The following is a 20,770-nucleotide window of genomic DNA, read 5'->3' on the forward strand; positions in this document are numbered from 1 at the left end:
TACTCTTACACCAATCTTTTGCATTGCATATGTGAGGGTAAAGTAGTGATAAAGTTCAAGAACATTACTTATTTAATCAGTATACACACTAATTCATGAAAGAAACTAGCTACACCACACGCTAGCAGCCTCATGGTACCAAAAACACTTCGACTCTGGAATCAGTGACTAGATCCCCTGAAACACTGTTGCTGTAAAATCCGCCAAAAAAATAGCAGAGCTCACAGCACTGTGTATATCACCTAGACACCTAGTTTACTAGTTCTGATTGGCCTAGCTGACTAGTTGTAGCTATTCAAAAGAGTGAACTATTCCCCAAAAAAACTATTGAATTGTATCCAAGTCAACGAGTCATTCTGGGGTAGCGACTCTTGACGAGTCGTGCCTGGCCGATCGACTAGTCTCGACTAGTCAAGAGGTTGAGTCGACATCTGGCAGTGCGACTCGTCGACTAGTCGTCAGTCGCACGACCCAAAAACAGTGATCTATGTTGCAAAGAAACTTGAGAATTGTTCATGTGGTTCATTGATCTTGTAGAATCTCATGCATTAGAATCGACTACCTGCAACAATCTTCTAAATGTGTAAATAGGGTGATACTCCAAGGCTATTGCTTTAGCCAGAAAAGTCAAGGCATTCGAATATTTGAGAGCTCAGGAACTCACAAGGGTGGAAAGATACTTGTAACAAGATGGTCTGAGTGCCAAATTTGTCTACAGTGGCCAGAGAGAGGCCATTCGCTGTTTGGTTTGTTTATTAACTTTTTTCGACCAACTTCATAATTTCTGGTAATTCACTTGCTGAAATCAAGGATGTTTCCTCCACTGTATCAAAAGAGAAAAAGAAAACTGAAGAAGCCAAACAAATCTGAGACATGATGCATGTCTGCTGAAGAAGCGAAAGTTGCTCCTAGCGAAATGCGGTGGAGACTGGAGACAGAAGAGTGCCCAGTGGAAGGCATGAGTGAGGATGCAAAATCAGCTGAGTCTGATGCTGTCATCTGGTAAATGAACTTGGAGCACAAACGCTGAAGTGCACAATAACATTAGAACACTAATATATACTGCAGTCTTTCAGAGTGTCAGTAACTCAGTAGTAAATAGTCTTATTTCTTGCTTAAGTCTGCACTATTAAGTGTTTCAGAGCATAAAGATGTGATTCCTACACTTATCTGGATAAGATCACAAAAGACCAACCTAATTGAGCTGAAGTGCACCAGAACCTTAGAACACTAGTAATATATACTGCTGTCTTTCAGAGTGTCAGTAGTAAATGGTCTAACTTCTTGCTTAATGCCCCACCGGTAAGTTTTTCAGAGAATAAAGATGGAATTTGTACACGCAATCGGATAACATCACAAAAGACCAACCTAATTGAGCTGAGCACCCCTGTCATTCGGGTCAAGGAGCACTGTCTAATCGAGCAGGAAAACAAAATGCTAGGGTGCTAATCCCATTCCCTAATTAGCATGAGGATTGAGCTGATTTAATTACCAGCGGATCTTCCAATTGCTAAGCAGCTCCTCCTCCTTCGCCGCCGGCGCCGCCGGGGCTCCATCTGTGCAGGCCGTCGCCGCTAAGGGTGGCGCGCGCGAGCTGCCGTTGGACGCACTTCCAAGCGGGCACCCTCCTCCTCACCGCCCGGATCCTGGCCCTCCTCGCCGTCGCCTTGGCCTTGGCCACAAGTGACCGGTACCGGCGCACCCTCCACGCGAGGATCCGGCGCTTCGCCGGCCTCTGGAGCACGCCGTGCGCGTCGTCGCCGCCGCCGCCGCGCCTCCTTTTGGCGCCCGGATCCCTGCCCGAATGGCTCGAGGAGACGGCGTCGCCGCCGGAGTCGATGTCCATGTCGGCTGCGGTGCTCGGCTCGGCGCGGTCCGCGGGGGCCGTCCTCCCGCCGGCCAGCCGCTCCGCCACTCTCATTGCGCCGGCGAGGGCGAGCAGGCGCTTGGCGGAGCCGACGACGACCGCCCCCGCCGGCGCGCGGAGGAGGGCGTCCTCGGCCGCGCCCGCGCCCGCGCGGGGCAGGGCCTCGACCCTGGCGTAGAGGTTGCCGGCGCTGTCCATCAGGCACTCCTTCCCGAGCAGGCTGACCGGCAGGGCGAGGAAGGCCGCGGCGTCCTCGGCCGAATCCTGGAGGGGCGTCGGCGCGTCGGCGCCGACGAGGAGCCTCACGCCGAGCGGCGCCGTCATCTGGAGCTCGGCGGGGCGGTTCCCCCTGATCCGATCGATAGCTCGGCCAGCTTACCGAGGAAGGAAACCGTCTTTGGTTAGGCGCGAGCTGCTCTGTCTCTCCGCGTGCTAGTGCAGTGTGCTTGTTGTTAGATAATCCAAACATATTGGACGTGTTGAGTCCAGTTGGTATAGAGCAGGAAGGAGCTGTCCGGCTGAACTGTGCATACCATGTATGCACGAGTAGTACTAGTTGGTATAGGAGGTGGATTTGTTAGGAGTTTGCGTCCAAGAAAGTGTGCAAAAGTTTGGTCTCATACATGGCCAAGTACCGGTGGAGCAGCTCCCTTGATCGACGCTCAATGCACTGGTTGTCGTGGGAGGCGCTAGCACAGCCGAAGGCAAAGGGAGGGATGGGATTCCGGGATTTGGAGATGTTCAATACTGCTCTTCTTGGCAAGCACGGGTGGAGATTGATCACGAATCCCGACACTCTTTGCGCACGGGTACTAAAAGGAAAATATTATCCTTCATGCGAGTTTCTGCAAGCCACTATTCCGAAACATGCTTCTGTCACTTGGCGAGCGATAATTCATGGAAGGAGAGCTTTGAACTCCGGCCTGATCAAACGTATTGGAAATGGAACGACGGTTAATATATGGACGGACAAGTGGATTCCGAATACTATCAGGATGTCTCCCGTTGCAAGGCTTGGGAACGCCCAGATTAACACAGTTTCAGACATTATTGATGCTGATAATTGGACTTGGAAATCTGAAGTGATCAGGGAAACTTTCATACCACCCGATGCAGATGCAATTCTTAATACCCCCTTGAGAAGGGGAGGGGGTGATGATTACATGGCTTGGGCTCTAGAAAGGAACGGGATTTATACTGTAAAGTTAGCATATCGATCTCTAATGATTCAGAACGAGCAGTATGCTCTAGAAGAAGGGACCATCATGGAAACTTCAGAGACAGAAAAACAGTCATGGTCTCGGCTTTGGAAGCTGAAAGTCCTGCCCAGAGTACGCGTATTTTGGTGGCGAGTAATGCGAGGAATCCTTCCAGTGGAGAGTACACTAACGTATCGTCATATCTCAACGACTAGCAAGTGCAAAATCTGCCTTAGTGAGGAGGAGGGTATGATGCATGCCCTGTTAAACTGCAACCATGCCAGGAGGTTCTGGACTGCAGCACCGGATTTGTTGGGTGTTAAACGTCCGGATTTACACCCACATACTTGGAGAAAGGACATTTTGTGTGACCCTAGATTTTCAGAGGCTGATAAGGCAAGATTGGTATCTATTATGTGGTCCATTTGGACCTCCAGGAATAATCTTACTCATGACAGGGGTACTCTTGACCCGGTTCAGTCCATGAAGATCATTAGGGAGTCTTTGGCAGTGCTGGAATTGCCAAGGGAGCATGCCCGAACACTTCCAGGGCATGGCTAACGTCCACCTGATGATGGGTGGATAAAAATCAACACTGACGGAAGCATAGCTATGGAAGCGCGGCGAGGAGGAGTTGGAGGCATGGCTAGATCTTCCACGGCTCTGAAAGCTGCCTGGTGTAAACAGTATTCAAGTATTACATACCCTCTCGTGGATGAAGCACTTGCAGTTCACGATGGAGTTATTTTTGCAAAGCTTCGGGGCTACGAGAAAGTTGTCATTGAGACAGACTGTATGGAGATTGTTGATCTCTGGAACTCGCGTCAGGCTCATCGAGCAGTGGTGGCGCCTATCTTGTCCGAGATTGGGGAGCATGCTTGTAGTTTTTCTTCTTTCATTGTTCAACATGTGTGTAGATCAGCAAACTTTTCTGCCCACCTTTGTGCGAAGCAAGCTAGCACTTTGGAGGTTACAGATTGCTGGTTAGACGTTATTCCGAGTTTCCTTGTAACTAGCCTCCTGGCAGATGATGCTGGGGCGGTTGATGTTGAATAAAGCTGCCCAAATTTCCCCGCAAAAGAAGTTGTTTTTTTTCATCTTATAATACATCTCTCATTTATATCATAAGGAATATTATACAATCCATGCATATACTGACCTGATAAGACTGAACAAATAGCAAAACGCCGACCTTTGCTCCAAGGAGCATCAGCCAACAAGTAAAACTAAGCTACTCAAAACATATCTCTTCACCCGCCACACTTTTCCAGTTTCGTTGGTGACACGACTTACCAAATGATGTGGCCCTTGGCTATCGGTTTTTCGCGCGCCTGTGTTTGTGTGATTTGATGTGATCGATTCTGAGGGCGAATTTCCAACACTTATGTCTTAGACTCGGTGTGTGCCTGCACTCGCCACACTCAAAAGAATGGATGCCCTTTTTTCGACGCTACACACTCCGTTTATTATGGAAAAAAGCTTTTGATTTATTCAGCATGGAAAAAGCTTTCGATTTATTCAGCATCTTCAGGCAAGAAATACTAGAAAAATATAAATTACATCGAGATTCATAGACCACCCAGCTAGGATTACAAGCACTTGAGTGAGCCGGCGACGCGCCACCCCTCCCTCACCGGAGTTACAAGGTTACAAGAGTGTCCACACTCCATTAAGACACACCCGATGCAACACACACGCACACGCACACGCACACGCGCACACACACACACACACACACACAAAGTTGTCGCTGGAGAGGGCACCCATGCCCTCTCACTCCGGACCGTGGAGCACCGATTTTGCCTGCAGACAACAAGGACCGAGTGCGATGCCAAAGCTAAAGGAGCTTCGAGATAGGATCCAAGCTCGCTCCACGAGAACGCCCCCAAGAGGGCGACGACGGAATAGGACGACACCGTCAAGACCAAAACACAGTTGAGGGAGTCCTGGACTAAGTGGTCCTCGGGCTGCCGGCCTATCTCACATGGGCCGAATAGTTGGGCCGCACTATATCCGGACCGCAGATCTTTCTGTGCCTTGACGTACACCCCAAGTCAAGATGGAACATTCCGCGTCCTTGTTCCTTTGATGTAATAGACTACATGTAAACCCTAGTACCCCTGGTGTCTATATAAACCAGAGGGTTTAGCCCGCAGGGGGAGATCGATAATCCTACTAGCCTAGGGTTTAGCTCATCTGATCGTGTGGTAGATCTACTATGTAATCCTCATATAAACAAGCAATATAATCAAGCAGGACGTAGGGTTCGACCTCTTAGAGAGGGCCCGAACTTGGGTAAATACCATGTCCCGCGTCATCTGTTCCCCATCGATCCTAGATCCACAGTATGGGACCCCCTACCCAAGATCCGCCGGTTTTGACACCGACATTGATGCTTTCATTGAGAGTTCCACTGTCGGATCGCCAAAAGGATCGATGGCTCGCCTGATCATCAGAGACGGCGTTAGCACCGGAGACATCTTCATCCCCGGTCAACTTTTCTCGTTCGGCACTGCATGCCAATTCTGTCGGTCACCTCGACCAGGTCGATAACTTCGCCTCTGAGCATCATATCAAGTTCGGTAACCTAGAGTACACCACCGATGCTCGAGGCGATCTAATCTTCATCGGCTTCTCGGCCTTGCCCGAGATGCCCGACAATCTTGGAGCCTCGGCTTCTGGATCCCCCCTCGGTCTGATCATTGGGTCGGCCGTCAGCGCGCATTGGGATTCAAACCCGGATGCGGCCGCCTCTGAAGACCAAGAGTTAACTCTGGTCGGACGCACTCCCCCCACCTCGGGTCAGGTTTCAAGCCTCAATACCGGTTCGGCACCCATGGACTAGGAGACAGTCCTGGCCGGATTCTCCCCCCTTGCTATTGGTTCGACGTCAAGCCCTAACACCAGTTCGGCATCCAAAGACCAAGAGTCAATCCTGGCCGGATTCACTCCTCTCCTTACCGATGCACTAGAAGTCAATTCCAAAGGAACCCTACACGCCGGCCCGACCAGCTTCGCCTTGATAAACGAGGTGCTGGATCGGATCCAAGGGATAAGCATCTCAGACGACATGTCCTCGGCTCGCGAGATAGACCGCGGGGAATTTTGCGTCCCACCCACTACCCACTTGGTGGACACTATCGAAGACTTAACCGATATATATGCTAGGCTACGCCTCCGAGGAGGCCGAGGACATGGACGATGATATCGAACCGACAGTCCATACTAATACCCCTGCCATCGGCCGATGGACGACCGCCTCCCAAGGACAACGATGATGGCGCCAACAACGGCGATGGCACCCCTAGAAGAGACAACAAGCCGGGAGAGGAGCCGCCTAAGTACCGACGGCAACGTCGGCGATCCAAGGGATGGAGGAGCAGGGAAACCAATACAGACACCGGGGAGGAGCATACCCCGGACAATATCGCAGACCTCGGCGACCCTACCCCCGATAAGCAGTCTGATGGCTCGGAGGAGCGTGAGGACAAGTTTGATCCTGATGACCTCATTGACTCCGAGGGCAGTAACTATCTTCCTCTTTCTGAGCAAGTGGACTTCATCGTCCCGGAAGACCCGCTCGATCAGGAGCGGTTCAAAAGGCAGCTCATCGCCATCGCACAGAGCCTCAAGAAGATGTAGTAGCAGCTCAAGGCTGAACAGGACACCTTCAATAACAGATGGACAAAAGTCCTGGCAGCCGAAGAGGGGTACAGTTACGAGCAACAAAACAAAAGTTACCCAAAGAGGAAACTATTGCCACAGTTCGACAACGAGGCCATTGAACCTGTACCACCAAGACGGATGCAAGGCAACCAGCCAGACTGCCCCCCTCGAGGCCGGGTTAGGCCAGCTAGAGAAGCCGAACTCCCACCCGACCCACCTCCCCAAAAAGGCAAGGAGGCAACGCAGCCCGAATATCAATACGACCTGCGACATGACTTAGCCACTAGAGCAGGCCAGTCAAGGTCCATCTATGGACAAAGAGGTTACCTTCCCAATAGAAGAGACGAATATTAAGCATGGCTCGACCGAAATGATAGAGTTCATGATCAACACCGGGCCAGGATATAATCCAAGGTTCAACGCAATGTGGACCGAATAAGGGGCGCCACTCACCCAATGTGCTTCACCGATGAGGTGATGCAGCACCAATTCCCAGAAAGGTTTAAACCCGTAAACATCGAGCCATACGATGGAACTACAGACCCGACTATGTGGATTGAAGATTTCCTCCTCCACATTCATATGGCACGAGGAGATGACCTCCACGCCATAAAATATCTGCCATTGAATCTCAAAGGACCATCCCGACATTGGTTGAACAGCCTCCTCGAAGACTCCATAGGGAGCTGGGAAGAGCTAGAGGATGCTTTCTGAGCTAATTTTCAAGGAACCTATGTACGGCCCCCAGATGCCGATGATCTGAGCCATGTGGTCCAACAGCCCGGCGAGTCAGCCTGACAGTTTTGGAATAGGTTCTTGACCAAAAATAACGAAATAGTCGGCTGTCCGGACGCCGAAGCCATAGCCGCATTAAAACACAGTATCCGGGACGAATGGCTCGCGCGCCAGCTCGACCAAGACAAGCCGAGGACAATGGCAGTGTTGGGGAACGTAGTAATAATTCAAAAAAATTCCTACGTGTCACCAAAATCAATCTAGGAGATGCTAGCAACGAGAGAGAGGGAGTGCATCTTCATACCCTTGAAGATCGCTAAGCGGAAGCGTTACAAGAACGCGGTTGATGGAGTCGTACTCGCGGCGATTCAAATCGTGAAAGATCCGATCCAAGCACCGAACGGACGGTGCCTCTGTGTTCAACACACGTATAGCCCGGGGACGTCTCCTCCTTCTTGATCCAGCAAGGGGGAAGGAGAAGTTGAGGGAGAACTTCCGCAGCACGACAACGTGGTTGTGGACCTCGTGGTTTCCGACAGAGCTTCGCCAAGTTCAACAGAGGAGGAGGAGGTGTATGGGGAGAAAGGCTGCGCCAAGGGAAGAGGTGCGGTTGCCCTCCCGCCCCCTCTATTTATAGGGTGAAGGGGAGAGGGGGCCGGCCCCCTAGATGCATCTAGAGGGGGGGGGGGCGGCCAAGGTAGAAGCTTGCCCCCCCCCCCCCAAGTTGGTGGGGGGGCACCCCTTGGGCCCCTTGGCGGGCGCACCAGCCCACTAAGGGGCTGGCTCCTACTCATATTCAGCCCATTTAGTCCCCCAGGGCAGGTGGCCCACCCGATGGACCCCCGGACACCTTTGGGTGGTCCCTGTACAATACTGATAACCCCCGAAACCTTTCCGATGACTGAAACTGGACTTCCCATATATAAATCTTCACCTCCGGACCATTCCGGAACTCCTCGTGACATCCGGGATCTCATCCGGGACTCCAAACAACTTTCGGTAACCATATACAATTTCCCATTACAACTCTAGCATCACCGAACCTTAAGTGTGTAGATCCCTACGGGTTCGGGAACCATGCAGACATGACCGAGACATCTCTCTGGCTAATAACCAATAGCAGGATCTGGATACCCATATTGGTTCCCACATGTTCCACGATGATCTCATCGGATGAACCACGATGTCGGGGATTCAATCAATCCCGCATACAATTCCCTTTGTCTATCAGTATGTTACTTGCCCGAGATTCGATCATCGGTATCCCCGTACCTCGTTCAATCTCGTTACCGGCAAGTATCTTTACTAGTTCCATAATGCATGATCCCGTGGCTGACTCCTTAGTCACATTGAGATCATTATGATGATGCATTACCGAGTGGGCCCAGAGATACCTCTCCGTCATACGGAGTGATAAATCCCAGTCTCGATTCGTGCCAACCCAACAGACACTTTCGGAGATACGTGTAGTGCACCTTTATAGCCACCCAGTTACGTTGTGACGTTTGGTACACCAAAGCATTCCTACGGTATCCGGGAGTTGCACAATCTCACGGTCTAAGGAAATGATACTTGACATTAGAAAAGCTTTTAGCAAACGAACTACACGATCTTGTGCTATGCTTAGGATTGGGTCTTGTCCATCACAACATTCTCCTAATGACGTGACCCCGTTATCAATGACATCCAATGTCCATGGTCAGGAAACCATAACCATCTATTGATCAACGAGCTAATCAACTAGAGGCTCACTAGCGACATGTTGTGGTCTATGTATTCACACATGCATTACAGTTTCCAGTTAATACAATTATAGCATGAACAATAGACAATTATCATGAACAAGGAAATATAATAATAACCATTTTATTATTGCCTCTAGGGCATATTTCCAGCAGTCTCCCACTTGCACTAGAGTCAATAATCTAGTTACATTGTGATGAATCGAACACCCATAGAGTTCTGATGCTGATCATGTTTTGCTTGTGGAAGAGGTTTAGTCAATGGATCTGCAACATTCAGATCTGTATGTACTTTACAAATATCTATGTCTCCATCTTTAATATATTCACGAATGGAGTTGAAGCGGCGCTTGATGTGCTTGGTCTTCTTGTTGGCAATGGCAATAGCTCCAGTGTTGTCACATAAGAGATTCATCGGGCCCGACGCATTGAGAATCACTCCTAGGTCGGTGTTAAACTCCTTCATCCAGACTCCTTCCCGCGCTGCTTCCAAAACAGCTATGTACTCCGCTTCACATGTAGATCCCGCCATGACACTTTGCTTGCAACTGCACCAGCCGATTGCCCCATCATTCAAAATATACATGTATCCGGTTTGTGACTTGGAGTCATCCAGATCTATGGCAAAGCTAGCATCGACGTAACCCTTTATAACAAGCTCTTCGACACCTCCATAAACGAGAAACATATCCTTGGTCCTTTTCAGGTACTTCGGGATATTCTTGACCGCTATCCAGTGTTCCATACCGAGATCACTTTGGTACCTCCCTACCAAACTTATGGCAAGGTTCACATCAGGTCTGGTACACAACATGGCATACATAATAGAGCATATGGCTGAGGCATAGGGGATGACACTCATCTTTTCTCTTTCTGCTACCAAGGCCGGGCATTGAGCTGTGCTCAATCTCACACCTTGCAATACAGGCAAGAACCCCTTCTTAGATTGACCCATATTGAACTTCTTGAATATCTTGTCAAGGTATGTGCTTTGTGAAAGACCAATGAGGCGTCTCGATCTATCTCTATAGATCTTGATGCCTAATATGTAAGCAGCTTCTCCAAGGTCCTTCATTGAAAAACACTTATTCAAGTAGGCCTTTATGCTTTCCAAAAGTTCTATATCATTTCCCATTAATAGTATGTCATCCACATATATTATGAGAAAAGCTACAGAGATCCCACTCACTTTCTTGTAAATACAGGCTTCTCAATAAATCTGTATAAACCCAAATGCTTTGATCATTTCATCAAAACGAATGTTCCAACTCCGAGATGCTTGCACCAGCCCATAGATGGAGCGCTGGAGCTTGCATACCTTGTCAGCATTCTTAGGATCGATAAAACCTTCCGGTTGCATCATATACAATTATTCCTTAAGGAAATCATTAAGGAATGTCATTTTGACGTCCATTTGCCAGATCATAGAATGCGAAAATTGCTAACATGATTCAGATGGACTTCAGCTTCGCTATGGGTGAGAAGGTCTCATCATAGTCAACTCCTTGAACTTGTCGATAACCCTTAGCGACAAGCCGAGCCATATAGACGGTCACATTACCATCCACGTCAGTCTTTTTTTTAAAGATTCACTTATTTTCTATGGCTCGCCGATCATCAGGAAGGTCCACCAAAGTCCATACTTTGTTCTCATACATGGATCGTATCTCGGATTTCGTGGCTTCAAGCCATTTGTTGGAATCTGGGCCCGCCATCACTTCTTCATAGTTCGAAGGTTCACCATTGTCTAACAACATGATATCCAGGACAGGGTTACCATAGCATTTTGGTGTGGAACATGTCCTCATGGACCTACGAAGTTCAGTAGCAACTTGCATTACAAAAAAATACACCTCCGTGATGATACATGTTTTTCATAGTAGGTCACGTTTTCTGTCATGCATGTACATCCATGACGATTTTATGACAGAATCAAGATAGTCATACCTGTGCTGTGGTAGAATTGTTCCATGACATTACCAAAATTATCATCACGGAAGTGTCCACTTCCATGACGATAAATGGCGTGTCATGAAAGTGCTTTCGTCAAGGGTGACCGACATGTGGCATCCACCGTAACGGGTCACCGTTAAGCTATCGTGTCCGGTTTTGGATCTGATAACCAGTTAACAGCCCTAAAAAATGAGGATTTTCCATGTGTAAAATTCTCATTAGCCGGAGGAAACACATGTTGGATCACCATTGGGACATATGTCATCCACTCATTGGACATGAGGCGCCTATGATAGGTCGACACGTGGCACGGCCCAACAGTGGCCCATTCCGGTGAAAAAGGCCGGCCCAGTAAAAATTAGCAGGGCGGCCCATATAAGGCCTACTTGTGTCAGGTCCATTTAAGCCCACGGGCCATACGAGATGTGCCAATTTGGCCCGTCAACGGCCCGTGAAAGATTTGACACCATTGCAGCCTATTGTCAGTTCGAGCTCGTTAACAGCCCGCTATATATTTGCGCTCAATATCGGCCCGATGTGATTTTGGCCTGTTAACGGCCCATTCAAGGGATTGGCCAATTTTTAGGATGTACATCTTTCGGCCTTTTATCGACCCATTTAAGTGTTGGGCTAATTTCTGGCCCGGTGTGTCTTTCAGCTTGTTGACGGCCCATAATGAGTTGAGCCATTTGTACTCGGAACTGAGTTTTGGCCTTTTAGCGACCAAGTGTTGGGCCAATTCCAGGCCCGGTGTGCCTTTCAGCCTGTTAATGGCCCATGAGTTGGTCCATTTGTAGTCGGACCTGAGTTTTGGCCTTTTAACAGCCCATGCTCTTCATGGTCCAATACCAGCCCGGTTTCTCTTTCGGCCTGCTAAAGGCCCACAACACAGTTGGGCCATTTACAGTATGGCCCGACTTTCAGCCTCTCAGCGGCCCATGCTCTCCATGGTCCAGTACGAGCCCGCCATCTCTTTCAGCCTGCTAAAGGCCCACAATATAGTTGGGCCATATGTGGCCCAACCTTAGTAACGGCCTGTTAACGGCCCGTGAAATCAAATGGACCCACCTGTTGCCCGCTTCAATGTTGGCCTGTTATGACCCGAGAGGTAAGAGGGCCGACCATTAACTTTTGGCCTGGTAACGGCCCATTAACTTAATGGGCCCACTAAAGTTCGTATATGTCTTTAGGCCAAATTAGATAATTTGAGCCCATTACAACGGGCAATTATGCACAGGACCAAAACCGATCAAGCAAAGGTACGACATACAGGGAAAAACGTTGCACATCCAGCATATATTACAGGAAATTACATCCAATGGGCAATCAAAGATTGATGCCCGTGCAAATAAATGAACAGAACCTAATGATCTACAACGTCACAATCTGCAACCTCAGCGCTGATTACGCCCATAAGCATGTGGGCAAGTTCTTGCTGCTTTGCTACATTGTCTCTGAAAACATTGATCAGTTGTTGTTGCGCATGAATGTGCACCTCTGATTCCTCCACCATTTCCATAGTTGCTTCAGCCATTAACTGGTTCACAAACACACATTTTTTCTGTTGCATCCAAGACAAAGGAAACTGAATAGATTCAAATGGCAATTTTGGCAGGCTTGTATTATTGATAGTGGAGAGTGTATCGACCACTGCATCATAACATAAATTAGGGGGGGAACCGAACAGAATAATCATGAGTTATTGCCATATTACCTGGCCTAGATTTATTGGAAAGAAACAATGGGGTTGCCTTGCTGTGTTCAGAGTTTGTCTTCTTATCTTCAGTAGCCTGCACCAAATTAACACACTAGCATTGCTATCATTGGCCAAGTCAGATAATAGGAAAGCAACATTGACACAACAAACATTTGGGCAACTAGCCTACACCAAATCAACACAATATGGCACAGTTATCATTAGCCAGGTAAGGTAATATGAAAGCAACATTGACACAATGAATGAATGGGTAACCAGAGGAGCACTACAATTCAATAATGTGCATGATATGAGATAGTACACTCATGCAGCTCAGTATGCAAAACTATCAGGCAGTTTTCCTTACAAAAATAAACATTGGCGCCTTTAACATTCTGCTACAACTAATTTTAGATCAGATAAAGGTTGGATTCACGCTGATTAACAAAATACATGCTGATGTAATAATATAGTGATATACAACAGGTACTTACATCAGCATTGGAGCACAGAGAATTCCCGCAAGATATTTTCCTCGAATACGATCCCAATGGAGGAAGTCTTCTATCATTTAACCTTATTTCTAAAAGAGAGATGGGTAAGAAACATGTAGAAAATATGATCAGAATGCTATAATATTTCATGATGCGAGAATACGCACACACTTCTTAGAATGGAGTTGACATTCTTTTGCTGGACTGGAGCGTATTAGTTCTTTGGCCACTGGAATCTGCTTATTATTAGTGGGAGTTGGGTTTCTCTGTGCTGGAGCAGTATCTATGAAAACTGGAGTTGGTTTATTATCTCCCGGCGTTTGGATCTTTTGCAAAGACCTGGTTTGTAACCCTTCAGATTCCAACATAGCCGTCTTCCCCTTGCATGCTTTATATAGAAGAATGGTGCTTGATGTCTACTACGCAACCTTCTTCTTGTAGACGTTGTTGGGCCTCCAAGTGCAGAGGTTTTTAGGACAGTAGCAAATTTCCCTCAAGTGGATGACCTAAGGTTTATCAATCCGTGGGAGGCGTAGGATGAAGATGGTCTCTCTCAAGCAACACTGCAACCAAATAACAAAGAGTCTCTTGTGTCCCCAACACACCCAATACAATGGTAAATTGTATAGGTGCACTAGTTCGGCGAAGAGATGGTGATACAAGTGCAATATGGATGGTAGATAAAGGTTTTTGTAATCTGAAATTATAAAAACAGCAAAGTAGCGAGCGATAAAAGTGAGCGTAAACGGTATTGCAATGGTAGGAAACAAGGCCTAAGGTTCATACTTTCACTAGTGCAAGTTGTCTCAACAATAATAACATAATTGGATCATATAAATATCCCTCAACATGCAACAAAGAGTCACTCCAAAGCCACTAATAGCGGAGAACAAACGAAGAGATTATGGTAGGGTACGAAACCACCTCAAAGTTATCCTTTTTGATCTATCTATTCAAGAGTCCGTAGTAAAATAACACGAAGCTATTCTTTTCGTTCAATCTATCATAGAGTTCGTACTAGAATAACACCTTAAGACACAAATCAACCAAAACCCTAATGTCACCTAGATACTCCATTGTCACCTCAAGTATCCATGGGCATGATTATACGATATGCATCACACAATCTCAGATTCATCTATTCAACAAACACAAAATACTTCAAAGAGTGCCCCAAAGTTTCTACCGGAAAGTCAAGACGAAAACGCGTGCCAACCCCTATGCATAGATTCCCAAGGTCACATAACCCGCAAGTTGATCACCAAAACATACATCAAGTAGATCACGTGAATATCCCATTGTCACCACAGATAAGCACGACAAGACATACATCAAGTGTTCTCAAATCCTTAAAGACTCAATCCAATAAGATAACTTCAAAGGGAAAACTCAATCCATTACAAGAGAGTAGAGGGGGAGAAACATCATAAGATCCAACTATAATAGCAAAGCTCGCGATACATCAAGATCGTATCACCTCAAGAACACGAGAGAGAGAGAGAGATCAAACACATAGCTACTGGTACATACCCTCAGCCCCGAGGGTGAACTACTCCCTCCTCGTCATGGAGAGCGCCGGGATGATGAAGATGGCCACCGGTGAGGGATCCCCCCTCCGGCAGGGTGCCGGAACAGGGTCCCGATTGGTTTTTGGTGGCTACAGAGGCTTGCGGCGACGGAACTCCTGATCTATTGTTGTCCTCGGTGTTTTAGGGTATATGGAGATATATAGGCGAAAGAAGTCGGTCAGGGGAGCCATGAGGGGCCCACGAGGGTGGAGGGCGCGCCTAGGGGGGGTGGGCGCGCCCCCCTGTCTTGTGGCTTCCTCGTTGCTTCCCTTACGTGCACTCCAAGTCCCCTGGATTGCTTCCGTTCCAAAAATAACTTTCCCAAAGGTTTCATTCTGTTTGGACTTCGTTTGATATTCCTTTTCTTCGAAACACTAAAATAGGCAAGAAAACAGCAATATGGGCTGGGCCTCCGGTTAGTAGGTTAGTCCCGAAAAGTGATATAAAAGTGTAGAGTAAAGTCCATAAACATCCAAAACAGGTAATATAATAGCATGGAACAATAAAAAATTATGGATACGTTGGAGATGTATCAGTGCTTCAATTATAAACATGCTACAATAGAGATGGAATATGTACTGAAGAATAGAAATGCATGACATATTGGCATGTATTCCCTCTATCCAGAAATAAATGGATGGGCCTAGGCGTATTTCAGTTCTAGATACATCCAGTTTTATCCATTTCTGCGACATGTAATCCGGACAGAGGGAGTATGATGTAAGAGCTAGGGATATGACAGGACAACAGTGTAAAAAACACTACTTGAATGTAAAACTATATGCTAGCGGAATACATATAGAAAAACACTAAGGCAACATATGCATGTATGATTGGGAAACTAAGATGGCATTGCAAGAGACCACTAGAACAACACTTCAATGTAAAAAAAAAGAACATGGTATGGTAGACAGATGAATTACATATTGATGAATAACAATGCATAAGATATTCAGAAGCATGATGTCCAAACTAAGCAGATGGCATTGCAATAGAGTAGAATGATAGTACTTGAATTTGAAAACATGTTATCATGAATGGAATAGGTACTGAAAAACAGGAAGGCATGCCATATTTACATGCATGATCAGCAGGCTAAGCAAAAGGCATTGCAACAGAGTAGATGCACTCCAGGACATTATATGCATGTTGTACCCATATCAAGGGCCAAGTAAGAGCAAGGACCTTGTGGGGTGAATAGGATTCATCATCTTTTTGCAAGTCTTGTGAAGAACTGCCTTTACATGTTCCATCATATTGGGTATCATTGACGTCAAGTTTGTTGGCCGTTACATTGCTCCATGAGGTTCTTGTGCATAAATCAGTGTGTGCAATTATATCTGACATGCATGGAAGACAACTAGTAGTTTGATTTATGTAATGAGTGCCTGTTGGAGACGACATAAATAGTAGGACCGGGGCTAACTAGCAGCAACAGGTCTCAAAAACTAAAGGAAGAACACAGATGAAAGCTACAGAATATGTATCATTTGTACTCGAGATTAACTAGATGGCACACAAAAGTATTAAAGAACAACATAGGTAATACTAGAAGTGATATAGTACTATAATCACCAGCCTGTGGGATAGCACTGGCTGATGGATGATAACTATGGAACAACGTTACCTAAAGAACAAGTCTCTTAGCTGAACTATGGAACAACGTTAACTCCTGAACAAGACTCATAAGAGATCAACATGAATATACAGTGAAATGTGGTAATCTATTTCCCATGCTTAGATGAATAACAAAGCCATAAATGTTGCACACAAGTAAGATGAGGGTACAACCTATCTGTTCGCCATCCCTAGGAGTGAGCATCATGTGCTAACTTGTCGATGGCCCTGCAGTTGTTGTGGCTGTCCATGTCGGGCACGTGCAATCGATGCAGAGAACTGTTGAGTGGGGACTATAGCTCCCTTCTTGTGTATGCTTCCCTTTTTGGAGCAACTGCGGTGAGTCGGAAGACGGTGTGGCCGAAGATGCAGAAAACACATAATGTTAAGAACGACGCATCTCTTTGATCTGAAGAAATACCCTAAGAGATCAACAGCAAGGTACGAGAGTGGTCACACGTCTTTTGACTGAAGACTAAATTGGGGTCACATGATTTTATTTTATTTTGGTACTGTCCGATCTATGCCGGATGGCTTGATGGCCGTCTTGTGCCTCCCGGGCCGGCTGACACTATTTGGAATCTTCCCCAAAGAGCCAGCAACCAACGGCAAAGCAGCATGCCTCCGCCGTCCCTGGCCCCGACCAAAACCCCGCTCCCTGCCCCACCGCACTGCCGTGGTTGCGCCGCCCCCGGGACAATCCACAAAGACTCGTCATCCAGATCCGGCAGCGGCAGTACCTTCAACCCATGCAACTCTAAGATAGCAAATCTACGGTGAACTTGCGCCCCCACACCCTTATGTTAGACACCAGCCAACTGACAGCCTAGGAGCTCCGCCGCCTCGAGGGGTGCTGCTTACCATTGGCAATCGATTGACCCAGAATAAAATCAGACAACTGACGCCTAAATAAAGTGATTTGAGATGAGGGTGCGACCTATCTGGCGGCATGGTGAAGTAGTCAGATCCAGCTGTCGAGTCGGTGAGGCCGGCGCGGTTGCGGTGGCGACCGGCGGCAGGGAAGCAGAGATGTAACGACGGTCGACGACTACGGGGAAGCAGCGCCGGGGCTCTGGACGGATCTGAAGTTGGAGCCGCTTCGACACCGTGAACAACGACGGGCGTGAATCTGCTACGTATGGTTCACGCGGTCATCATCGAGGCAGCTCCAGCAGCACAGAGTAAGAGGCACACGACCCAGTGCACGACGACAAATGGATAGCGTCTCCGGCATTAGGGAGGAGGGCGGCTGTGAATTTGGTGCAGTGGGGGCGCCATGGAGGAGGTGCTGAGGTTTCGTGGCTCGGGAGAAGGGGAGCTTCCGGGGAGAAGGTGATTTGGCGCCCACGAGGTATGAATGGGGAGGTAATTGGGAGGGGAGTGGAACCATGTCTTACGGGCGCATTTGTCTGAAATGTGGGAGGGAGTTACAATTCTACCCCTGCCTTTAGGCTTCTCGGCTTGGGTCTGTGTACTGAGGGTCGGGGATAGTAGAGTAACTTTGCTTCTCCCCAAATAGTGGGCGCGAGCGATTTCAGGCGAGGAGGGCGTGTTTTGAAATATAGTGGGCGCGAGCGATTTCGGGTGAGGAGAGCGTGTTTTGAAATAGTGGGCGCGAGCTATTTCGGGCAAGGAGAGTGTGTTTTGCCGACCAGGGTTTATGAATTATTCGGCACATGTCATTTCGGCCGAGGAGAAGGCGCGCTTGGATGAAGTTACGAACCTACCCTCGATGTACAACAGGCCAATTTATGCGTGTCCCACATAGGCCGGTAATTTGGCATCTCCCATTTATTTGCTCGGGCGAAATCCACCGAGCAGAGGGTGTTTAACAGTTTGTTCAAATTTTGGGAGAGCGAGCATCCAGGTCTACCTTACCAAGTCGATTCGATCAAATTTTGAAATATTAGCTTGCCATTTCTTTTTTAGATGGAGAGATGATGCTCGAGAGCAATGTGTTTTTACATGCTCGTTGCTAGCGATTTACTATATGACAAATAGTTGACCCACTAAAAAACGGGAATCAAACCCAAATATCTCGATTCAATGAAATAGCTCGTTCACCAGGTCAAAATAGTGAACTAAATCCAAAATTGAATACCTTAATCCAATAGCATGTTGTACAGTATTATAGTATTCCATGAACATGTTGAAAGTCAAATTAATGAACTTGTTTGATATACGCATATCTCCGTTCATGTGTGGATTGCAGACAACATGTTCTCCAATTTAAATATTTGAATGCAAGTTTATATCGAAACATGGTTTATATCAGTCTTTATGCATAAAACATGACCTCCCCCTCTCTTGGACTCCTGCTCTCTCTCTCTCTCTCTGACAATCTTCAATTCTGTCGCACACATCCAACACACAAACCTTGTTGGTCCCTCTCCCTCCCTCTCCATCTCTCTCTCTCTTTGTGTGTGTGTGTGGGGGGGTCTTTCTAGTTCGCATGCATATATACTCCATCTATAGGTCTCTCTCGCACACTATGTATGATTCTCTAGTCCAAGCTAAATATCTTGGGTGCACTCATCGTACGCTGACAAATTTCTTGGCTCGTTGCCCGTAACTCTCTCACACACCACTCTGTCGTCTCGGAGCTCTTCCCTCTCTCTCTCAAACTCTCCATCTACCTGGGTCACACATACACATGCATATCTCACTCGCACTCGATAGACCCATTGAAAACTCTATCTCTCTCCCTTGTTCTCTCTCCATCTCACACGCACACACACACACAATGTCATGCGTAGCCAAGTATGATGGTCTCTCACTCAACTGTAGGCACATGCTGTCCCCCCTATATGTATATGACTAGCTAATCCTAGTCTCCATCACAAACATGTGCATGGTCTATCTTGATTTCTCTCTCGGCATCTTTCTATCGCGCACACACCTCCCTCGATCTCCCACCCATATAGCCCCCTCACGATCTCGAGGGGATCTCTCTATCACAAACACACCCTCTCTCCCTCCCCATGCGTCCATGTTCTCCATGTGTCCCTCTCGACCTTTGTTCCTTGTTGGCCAGACCTCTATTGGGCATGTGCTATAGGGGTGTCTCTCTCTGTTGCGAACAATCACACACTAGCTATCTTCGTGTATCTCATCACCTCACTTTTCTATCTCAGAGATGCATGCGTGATATGTTTGCATAAGAAATCAAAAAAACACACACTCTCTCTAATTTATCGCTTGTTGTCACTATCTTTCACACACATACTCTTTTTGCACACTGACTCATTCTCCTTCACACACACTTGATCTCTGTCGACTTAGGCACTCTCTTCGGTCCATAGCATATAGATTTATTGAAAAGTCAAACATCACAAAGTTTGACCACATACATGGAGAAAAACATTTACATCTAGAACAACAAACATATACCATTAAATTCACCATGAGATGTAGTTTCGTATGATGTATCTTTGGTATTGTAGATATAAATAACATTTGCGTAAACCTGATCAAAGTTTCCAAAGTTTGACTTCTAAAAAATTTACATGCACTGCATTATCGAGCGGATGGAATATCTCTTTCCCCATCTCAGTTATCTGACGCACCACTCAGCCTTATCGGGGCTCCTATATCTCGCTTAAACTTTATATCTCCCTGGTTCACACATACACATGTCTCGCTCGTGCTACATATAGACCCATTCAACACTCTTTGCCCTTGTTATCTCTCTATGTGACACGCACCCCCCTAAGTACCATAATCCCTCACTCCATCATAGGCGCACGCACTCCCCCCTAAGTATGATTATCTCTCACTAGCCATCAGGAACACACGTATTGTCTCCTTCCATCCATACGTCTATCTCGATATCTCTCTGGGTATCTTCTATCACGCACACACCTTGTCACGTGATCTCCCACCCATGTAGTCCCATCACGATCTCCAGGGGATCTCTATGACAAACATACACTCTCTCCTCCCCATGTCTGCATTTTCTCCATACGTCTCTCTCGACCTCTCTCCCTTGTTTGTCAGACCCCTCTTGGCCACGTGCTAGGGGTCGTTCTCTCTCGGTTGCAAACAACCACACACTATCTCCTCACCTTGCTTCCGTTGTCGAAGATGCATGTGTGATATGTTTGCATAAGACACACACGCTTTTTCTCTACTTTTATCGTGTGTTGTCCATGTCTCTTTCACACACGCACACACACTTTTTTCACTCACTCTTTATATTTTACTCTCTCTCTCTCTAGTTAGTGACTCTCTCAC

General features: G+C 47.2%; 1 protein-coding gene across 1 annotated transcript; it reads right to left on the reverse strand.

The window, feature by feature from the left end:
* Positions 1–1,281: 1,281 nt before the first annotated feature.
* On the reverse strand, positions 1,282–2,409 carry LOC123087976 (uncharacterized). Its single transcript, XM_044510095.1, has one exon. The coding sequence runs from the start codon at positions 2,189–2,191 to the stop codon at positions 1,511–1,513; it is 681 nt and encodes a 226-aa protein (XP_044366030.1). The 5' UTR covers positions 2,192–2,409; the 3' UTR covers positions 1,282–1,510.
* Positions 2,410–20,770: the final 18,361 nt, after the last annotated feature.

This window comes from Triticum aestivum, chromosome 4A (assembly GCF_018294505.1).
Source record: "Triticum aestivum cultivar Chinese Spring chromosome 4A, IWGSC CS RefSeq v2.1, whole genome shotgun sequence".
In the NCBI taxonomy this organism is placed as follows: domain Eukaryota; kingdom Viridiplantae; phylum Streptophyta; class Magnoliopsida; order Poales; family Poaceae; genus Triticum; species Triticum aestivum.